General features: G+C 47.1%; 1 protein-coding gene across 1 annotated transcript; it reads right to left on the reverse strand.

Moving 5' to 3' along the window:
* Positions 1-3,254: 3,254 nt before the first annotated feature.
* LOC311370928 (uncharacterized protein) lies at positions 3,255-8,616 on the reverse strand (the record flags this gene model as incomplete). Its single annotated transcript, XM_084489211.1, has 3 exons — positions 8,523-8,616; positions 7,394-7,550; positions 3,255-3,593 (listed from the first exon to the last, which is right to left on the reverse strand). Coding segments are annotated over exons 1-3 (529 nt in total), but the record flags the coding sequence as incomplete, so codon positions are not given.
* Positions 8,617-10,154: the final 1,538 nt, after the last annotated feature.

A 10,154-nucleotide genomic window follows, 5' to 3' on the forward strand; every position in this document is an offset into this window, starting at 1 on the left:
GGGTGCCATGACAACAGTCGAGGGATGCTTCACCAAAGTGGGTGCCATGACAACTGTCTAGGCCAGGCTACATCAAAGTGGGTGCCATGACAACAGTCTAGGGCAGGGTTCCAATGTGGGTGCCATGACAACAGTCTGTGGCAGGCTACCGAAGTGGGTGGCGTGCTGCCAAATTGTTTGATAAGATTTAGAATCTTAAACCCTGTCTCAAACCCTGCTCACAAACCTCTCAAAACTCCTTGTATGGCCGCTAACAATTTCAGTATTTTTTTACAAGAGGCCGATAAGTGAGGCTAATGGCTGGCTAGCTTTTTAATGTCATCACTTCTGCACGGTCTGTCTTTTGATTGTAGTACATTTTTCAATGTACCTTTTATTTGGAAACTCATTTTGAAACATTGACCATGTCTTGTAACTAGATTAGCATCAACGTTTTGTTTCTACCTCAGTAGGCCTATATGTTAACCAAGGTTAGCAGCTCAGTGTTGTTGCTGCCTCACTAAGAGCTAACCAAGGCTAGCACCACAGCTTTAGGGCTCCTTATAAGCTAATCAAGGTTAGCATCACACCTCATTATAAGCTAACCAAGGTTAGTATCACAGCATTGTGTCTACCTTATTATAAAGCTAACCAGTGTTAGCATCACAGCTCTGTGTCTACTTCACTATAAGCTAACGATTGTGGCTACCTCATTATAAAACAACCAAGGTTAGCTGGGTTTACTGCCCCCGTGGGAGGCCCTGTCCTTTGCCTCTGACCCGCCCGGGCCCCTCGATACAGGCGGCCCCGGACCAGCACACTGCGGCGTCCAGGGAGCCACTTCAGCACCAGGCCTGCTGCCTTGCTCAAGGACACAGCCAGTCAACCCGTTTTATGCTTAGCAAGCTAGGAGGTGGGTTGGAATGATAAAGTGTTAGTTAGAGACCGAGGGGGGACCTTGGTGTGGAGGGCTGGGCTGCACTCATAGGGGAGCGATACACAAGACTCACTCGGTCAGAGTTCACCCAGTCTGCATAGCCTGTGTTGTGTTGTACGTCCTTGCACTTAATAATAGTACTGAGCATTGTGTAGCATCTTATCCTAGCTATCTTTGCTTATCTTTGTATACAGGGAATGGGTTAACCTAGCGATTGTAAGTGCTTGGCACTTACTGTACCGACAGCAATATATTGTTGTTTCTCTTTCTTCTGACAAATGTAGCCTATGTTCATCTTCATTCATGTCCTTAAGCAGCAGGTTGGGTTAAGGGGGAGTCTTGATCCAGGTTGCCTACAGGTAGACTCAGAGGACATTGGGAATCAAACCCAGAACCTTTTGGTGGGGAGTCACACACCCGGGGCTTCACACACAACGAAAGGAATAGCTTGTATTTGTTCATGAAAGAAGAGCAATAACTCTGTACTATCATTCATTTTTGTTTTTGGATGATCATTTGTTGTTTATCTTGTATGCTAAACTGACATCTTCACTAATCGCTGCTCATATCACCAAAAATAGTTGCATTTTTCTGCAGCCAGCTTTTAAATTAATTTGTTGAATGAGCAGTGAATGAAACGTGGTGGTGACCTCCCATCCCCGACCTCTCCCACCATGGCTGAAGCGCTTCCTTCTAATTATACAAGTTGGAACCCGACTCGCGTCCAATCAAAACACATTTTGGCAGCCTCTCCAGACAGGATTGAATCTTCCAAAAACGCATTCCCTGCGTATCTGTGTGATGTAGGTTGATTTAGCCAGGGAGCCACGGTCCACAAAGGAGCAGTAGCCCACATATTAGCGAGCAGGCTAGTGGAAGCCCCAACACCCCGGCCAGGCCTAGCATCACAAAGGCTGCTCCTTCAGACCTATTAGGTCCAGCAATGACTTCAAACACCAATTTGTTCTGCAAATAGCCTTTTCAATTTGTCCACGCCAGAGAGAGCGAGAGAGCGCGAGAGAGAGAGAGAGAGACTAGAGTGAGAGACTAGAGTGAGAGCCCTCTCACTCTACAGTAATTTAATCTTCAAAGGGACATTTTTCTCTATTTCTGTCAAGCATTAGGCTGATGAATAGCAAACGCTCTTGTGAGCACAAAGAGAAGATGCATGTTTATCCGTTTCCATTGGGGCGCTCATCATGGCCACTGATAATTGCCATGCAGGGAAGTGACAGTGAAAGGCAGCATGTTGAATATTAATTCCGACACCAGTTACTGAGCAGCAGACAGCCCTCCACACACAGAGGAGGGGCCCTGAAGCTAATGACACCTTCTGGGGCTTCTGAGGACACCCCCAGAAAACCCCTATGGCCACGTATGAATGTGTGGTTGGAGGTAAATGGACTGCATTTATACAGCACTTTTCTAAACAGTGGCCAATCAAAACACTTTACAATATGGCCTAACATTCACCCATTCATGCACACATTCACACACCAACCATGCAAGGCGACAGCCAGCTCGTCAGGAGCTCGTCTCGCTCAGGGACACCTCGACACTCAGCTAGGAGGAGCCGGGGATCGAACTAGCAACCTTCAAGTTACCAGCCAACCCACGATACCTCCTGAGCCACATGCCACACATTGGGCTGTAGATGTATTCATAGATGTGAGATCTCATGTGATGCTCCTCATAAAGTTCACACTTAATTTAACAGACCTGGTCAAATTACAATGCCAAACAAAGCGTCCATGTTTTTTGCATTATTTATTATTTTATTAAATACACCGTACTGGAGCAAATGTCTCGGAAAATATCACAAATAAATTTCTTTCATTCAGCATTTATATGTTTCTACATGAGCATGAACGGACTATCTTTCTTCAGCTTGCCACAGGCGGAGGTTTATTGGAGGGGTGGGGGGAGTGGTGAGGCTCGGTGCGGAGGGATACGTGTACTGGAACCACGCTTGGACGACGACATTGACATGCATACTTTACATACATGATAGCTTTACAAATACACCAAGAGTGTCCATGATTGGTTTCCCATGAAAAGCCACAGAATCTTTTACTTTTTAAACCCCCTACATATATATAGACATATATATATATATACCTTTAGGATATATATATATAAATCACCGAAGAAGAAACACATCCCCTTTACAACATTTAAAATATAGAAAGTGGAAACAACATGTTGTCGGGAATCGAGGATAGAAAACGAAGAAAGGGAAACTAAAAGGTCCTGGTTTCCCGGAAATGTCTTCTAAACAAACGCGGGAATGCCAAATCCAGAAAGCAATCGTTTCTCCTCAGTCGCCACTCTCTCCGACCGAGCGGTGCTCTCCGCAGACCGCTGCCAAAGTTCTCGGAGAATTTCGACCAGAGTTCCGTCGCTCCGGGATTGGCACCCCTGGCGCTCCGACGTCGCGGGCGTCTGTGAGAGTTTTTTTCTCCCGTATCTGCGGAGGAAGGCCGAGCCGAGATGGAGGCTGTGTGAGAGATGAGGAGCTGGAGAGGGCGTGGTGTCAGGAGGTCTGGGATGGAGGATGTGGTTTTCCCAGGGTGCTGATCCCCCGTGGTTGCCATGGGTTCAACGATGGTGGCAGGGGAGGGGCTTAAAACGAAGGCACACCTCCAGCTTCCGGTTCGGGTTCCATCTCTTAACACACCTGGAGACAGAGGAGACAGAGAAACGGTAGGTCAGAGGTGCATCTGGAGGCCTGAGGCATAACGACCTTACCAGGGCGTGGGTCCACCAGAGCAGCGGTGAAAGTGGAGCACCCTGGAGTGTTTGTTGTGGTTAATAGAGGCCTCAGCCCCTCTTGGAGCCAAGCAGCTCTCCCTTATTTATTGATCAGCGCGGCCATGGAAACCATCTGCCGGCGCAGCGCGCCGCCACAGCCACTTCTTGAATTACGAGAGAAAAGACAATTATCTGTCTCGCTTACTCCGACATTCAACCAACTTTTCTTTGCCCTTTTTTTCCGCACCGCTAAGGAATAATTTGCTTTCCCCCCCTCCGCTCCGAACTCACTGGGAGGCCGTCTATTAGGCGGCTGGTAATTGCAAACTCCAACTTTGGGGGTCTAATTAAAAAGACGGACGCCGGGAGGCGGCGGTCTCCCGGGTCACGCTGCCGCGCCAGGAGCCGGCCGTCCTGACCGAGAGATTAGAGAGGAGTGTTGAAGGAAGAACAATAAACCAAGGGCAGCAAGCCCGGCCAGACAACAGCAGCGGCGCCGCGTTCAGACCTCACTGAACACTAAGACTAAAGACTACAGCTCACTGCCTCGCTCAAAACCCACTGAACACTAAGACTCACTGAACACTCATACTTACTGAACACTCACACTCACTGAACACTAAGACCCCCTGAACACTAAGCCACTTAACACTAAGACAATAATGATGCTAATGTAAACCATCATGGCCGTCATAATAACGTCATCAAAGCCAAATGATAGGGCTCTTTAGACTCACACCAAGCGACCCTCTGCACTTATAAACAAAGGCTTCTCCCCGCACGGCTCCGTAGCTCTGAGGCGGATGGAGCTGTATCGTACCGTACTTACGGCACACTGTAGTCTCACTGCAAATCACCCGGACACCAGCCATCTCTTATGGTTGAAGGTATGTACATACATGGTTATGAATGGTTTAATATGTTCATTCATTGGTGGAGCACGGGGCATTAACCCTGCCAGGGTTTGGGGTTTGATTCCCACCGGGTGTGTCCCCTCGTGTTACTGGGAGACCTTTGTTGACATAAGGCGTGCATGATGCATGATGGTACCAACGGCGAGCGCTTCAACGCGTTGCCGTGGCCTGCGTCGGCATGGCGACCGCACATAACAACGTCGCCCAGGGCGACACCGCCGACATTTCAAAAATGGCGCCGGCCGTGGCAGTACTGACGCCGAAGTTGCGCCTCCAGCAACGATAACAAACCGGAATGCGGCGGCCGGCCGTGGTGACACGCCACAGCTGGCGGGGCCACATGTCATCGCTTGCTGCCGTGCCCCGATTGGCCACCGGGTAGCATGGTTACCATGGTTACCACGGTGCCACCTGACAAATGATGGCCCAGGGGTGTGGAGCTATACTGACTCCTCTCGTGATTATTCCTATAATGCACTGCTCCCCTCACGCCCCAGCCCCCCCCCCCCCCCCAATATATTAAACATAAAGCCTGACTAAGACCCAGCTAGCATGGTGTCCAACTGGAGCAGGACTGAACTGTTCTGAACTTCTTCTTCTTCTAATTGTTCCGTCCAGAACTCTCTGGAATTCAGAGCTCCAGAGTGTTCTGAGCTCCCGTGTGTTCTGTTCTGAGCTCCAGAGTGTTCAGTTCTGAGCTCCAGAGTGTTCTGTTCTGAGCTCCAGAGTGTTCTGTTCTGAGCTCCAGAGTGTTCTGTTCTGAGCTCCAGAGTGTTCTGTTCTGAGCCCCAGAGTGTTCTGTTCTGAGCCCCAGAGTGTTCTGTCCGGAACAGCACAGCGTCTCGTGCTGACAGAGGGGCTGAGCCTCACTTAACGTGAACCACCTTAAGAGCATTTCAATGCGATGTTTTGCAGAGCGAACTACGAGACATAAACGTGGTCTAAGTGTGGCGGTGCTCTGCTCGCAAGGGGGGGGGGGGGGGGGGTGGGGGGGTGGGGGGGGTAATTCACCACGGCCACGTACCGAAGCCCCCCAGACCCAGCCAGGCGTCCGCTTCATTTAATAATTCCTCCTGAGATATAATTAAGGCACCCGGACCAATATTCAGATTGCATTTTAGCATCAATAATTCAGGAGTTTTCACTACAATTGATGTTAGGGCGTAAATAAAGGATGAGGCTGGTGTTTACCACAGCCGGCAGTGCGGTGAGGAGCGGAACTTAAACAGACATTTAAAATTAAGCTAGATAATGCCGCGGCTTTCAATTTGAATGCGAGGTGCTCTCAGAGCTCTTACAGTTGATTTGTAAAAGTGACAAGCTCTTAAAAGGGCCGGGGCGAGAGAGGCGATCAGAGTGGGAGAGAGAGAGAGAGAGTGAGAGAGAGTGGGAGGGGAGGGAGGGGAGGGAGGGGAGGAGGGGGACTTAATGGAGTCCTTCCTCTCATCTACTCATAAAACCACTCAAGGTGAAATACATGCTCCAACAATATCATTCCTCTCTTAGTCTGTCTCTGACATGAAAGAAATACACGCACTCACACGCACACACACACACACACACACACACACACACACACACACACAGAAACATGCAAACATGCGCACACACGCACTCAGAAACACGCGGACATGGGCACACACGTACACACACAAACACATGCAAACACACACACACACACGCATACACAAAGACATACAAACCACAGACACACACACGCAGGCACACTCACACACGGAAAACATACAAACACACAAAACACACACAGAAGGACACGCACACACTACATCCTAATCTCCAGCCCGCTCCCTGACATTCAGAGCAGGGTGACTACAGCGATAAGTTGTCCAACCAATGATGTTATATACATGTTATATACCTCTCTATATAATGTTATATACATGTTATATGCCTCTACATCCACCCTATGATGTTATATACCTCTATATCCACCCTATGATGTTATATACTTTATATTTATATTTATTACAGGGCTCTTCTCAATGCTGTAGAATGCTCCGTTCACTTGCATGGGCCTTCCCGACTTCCGGCTGCCAATTATTTTTTGACTATTGACCGTTGCTAAGCATATATTGACTGCTGTCAAGGAAAGTGGATTTTTAGCCTTCTGATTCACGTCTTTCGTATCACTCCGCAAGTAGTCCGGTAACTTATCAACCCCAGCGTCTTCGGTTGCTAAGCGATGTCAACGTCTTTGGCGAACTATTTCTCCGCTGATTAACAAATGGTAACAAATAAATTGTGAAAAGACACACTGTGGTTTAGTTATTTTTTCATTTAGGCAAGTAGCCGTGAAATAAGCGGGATAATGTATAGATGACGCCAGTCATTATCGAAAATAAGCCCCTTCAGGGTGAAGCAAGACACCTCCGCTTTGCGTCGGGGTCCGGTTAGCCCTGTCAGGGCTTATAATGACCGGCGTTCTATACATTATACCTTACATATATATGATTGCAGCTCATGTCCACATCACAGCCACACGCTGCGAGCTCCAAAACAACATGTCTCTACTCCTCCTACTCAGACCCATTAGGGTAGGGTCCGTGTTAGGGTAGGGTTAGGGGGTTATGGTAGGGTCAGCATTAGCATAGGGTTAGGGGGTTATGGTAGGGTCAGGGTTAGGCTTAGGGTAGGGTCAGGGTAAGGGTCAGGGTAGGGTCAGGGTAGGGTTAGGGTCAGGGTTAGGCGTAGGGTCAGGGTTAGGGTCAAAGGTTAAAGGTTAAGGGTTACCTTCTGGTCGGGGATCAGGGGATTGGGGGTTAGAGGTTAAGGGTTAGAGGTTAAGGGTTACCTTCTGGTCGGGGATGAGCGGGTTGGTCTGCAGGGAGCTCAGGTGTCCCGTTGATGAGCGCGGTGGGCCGGTCGTGTTCACAGAACAGACTGCCGTTGATGTAGTGGAAACGGTCGCCTGGCAACAGCCGGTTCCGACAGGTGGAGCAGGTGAAGCACTGGGGGGTGGAGGGTGAAGGTTAGATCACGGACCACCATGTATACATGAGATAACGTGGGTTAGCTGGTTATTGGAGGGGTTTAGAATATATCAATATATTTTTTATAAACTTAATAATTATATTATTAAAACTAGAAACATACTACAAGGGTTAATAGCATGTTTTATGAGAGCTGCGTCGTTTTAAATTGTGTTTTGGGATTTCTAGTTAATTTGAAAGTGTCAGTAGCTGTGTTTGAAATCATTATACACACTATATAGGGTGCTCGCCATTTTGTAGTGGCGTTCGAATTCTCAGTGGTTAATTTCATTTACTTTATAGTGGACAGTAAAATACCCAAAATTTTGAGTGAACATACGATGTTACCTACATGATACTCCCGTATACCACAATGCAATGCGGCGGATTTACTGACACAAATGACTTTCAGAAATGTTCAGCGTAGTGTCCGAATTTGCGTTTGTTCCTTCCCTATATAGTTCACTATATCATAACACTATATAGGGAATAGTGAGTGAGTGAGTGAATAGGGAACGATTTCTAACAAAGCTTCTGAGTTGTAACTTGTAGTTTTGGCCTTGAGATGGTAGACTTTTGTGGGTAATGTAGTTCTTTATTCATGTAGTTTTACCTTGAAATGTGTGTATGGGTAATGTAGTTCTTTATTCTTGTAGTTTTACCTTGAGATGGTAGGTGTGTTTGTGGGTAATGTAGTTCTTATTCCTGTAGTTTTACCTTGAAATGTGTGTATGGGTAATGTAGTTCTTTATTCCTGTAGTTTTACCTTGAGATTGTAGGTGTGTTTGTGGGTAATGTAGTTCTTTATTCCTGTAGTTTGACCTTGAGATGTGTGTATGGGTAATGTAGTTCATTATTCCTGTTGGTTGTAAGTTCTTTATTCCTGTAGTTTGACCTTGAGATGTGTGTATGGGTAATGTAGTTCATTATTCCTGTTGGTTGTAGTTTTACCTTGAGATGGTAGACGTTGCCCTGTGCTCTCATCACCAACTCGCTGGCCGGTATTGACTGACCGCACGCACTGCACGCCCCACTGTTCCCGAATAACCTGGACAGGTAGACAGACAGCGACAGACGGTCAGTACACACACCGTCAGTACACACACCGTCAGTACACACACTGTCAGTACACATGTGACATGTCACAACACACATGCTACATGCTACTTTTCTCCGGCCCCACAGCTGTAAACTGGGGGGGGGGGGGGGGGGGGGAGGAGTTAACAACAACATATCCGCCTCCGAGTTCCTCTGATTCGTTAAAACTTAAAACCCTTCAGAACCACTTATCGCGGTTCTCGAGGACCGCCACAGGGGCAACACGTTCCGCACGTGGAGGCAGAAGCTCCGCCCCCCACAGGAAGGGCGTAGCAGTGCAGTGCTTTAGGAGCCGCTGCCTGTGTGTGCGTAATGCAATAATAACCTGGACCATAAGCAATCAGGCCTAAGAGGGTCTTGGTGCGTCTGGGCGGAGACAGAGCGCCTTCGCCATTAGAGCGTGGTCTCCGTCTCGCCGTTCCATTACAGGGTGATATATAATGTGCATGGGTTAACCTTTTCAATCATAGTGTCAACACTTTAGATTTGCTTCTGCTCATCTCTTTCGTCCCTAACCTTCTCGCTCTCTCTCTCTCTCTCTCGCGCGCTCTCTCTCGCCCGCTGCCTCTCTGTCTGTGTCTGTGTCTGTCTCTCTCTCTCTCTCTCTCTCTCTCTCTCTCTCTCTCTCTCTCTCTCTCTCTCTCTCTCTCTCCCTCTCGCTCTACCTCTGGATAATGAAAGGCTTGCTCCCGCTTCCTTCTATCTTCCTTCTGAGTCCACAATTTAGATTACTTCATCTCGCCGAACAGCAAACTGAATGAAATTTCGATTTGAACCGAAAGTAATTTACTGGGATCTGGGGCCATTTGTCATCATATCTCAGCAGGCCTGTTTGCTCCATCACTGCACTTTTCCTCCGCAATCAAATAACAGCCGACACCTGACACGACCAGGGGAGGGAGGGGGGAGGAGGGCGGAGGGGGGAGGAGGGAGAGGAGTGGGAGGGGGGTAACATTGACGTGCATGAATAGCATTAAGTTGTTACTACGGACAAACAGAAAATACAAATTAAAACAACATGTATCAGAAATCACTATGTTGATTTAGATTAAATGCATAGATTACATTTTTAGGATTTAATTTGATGTTTGTATTCCCTTTAGTCAAAGAACAGCGTTGTAATTCTTCTTCTTCTCTATTATTATTCTACATTCTTATAAACTATAATAAGATATATTATACACATTATAATCATGATTTATTGTATTCAGATGCAGGTTATTATTCAGTATTAGATGGATGTGATAATTATAAGATATATTACACATGTTTATTAGAATGATATATTATGATGCAGGTGTCTGATGCAATATTATAAGATCTATAACACATGTTATTAAAGGTGTGTGGTTCAGTATTAGCAGATATATTACTCATGTTATCGGAATGATGTGTGATAATGCATGAGTATAATTCCTGTATTGCCGTCTGTCTCCACCAATCACAGGCCAGGTTATTTGGAGATATATCGACAGTGTCGATTGT

The sequence above is a fragment of the Micromesistius poutassou genome (genome assembly GCF_964030765.1).
Source record: "Micromesistius poutassou genome assembly, contig: SCAFFOLD_1284, whole genome shotgun sequence".
In the NCBI taxonomy this organism is placed as follows: domain Eukaryota; kingdom Metazoa; phylum Chordata; class Actinopteri; order Gadiformes; family Gadidae; genus Micromesistius; species Micromesistius poutassou.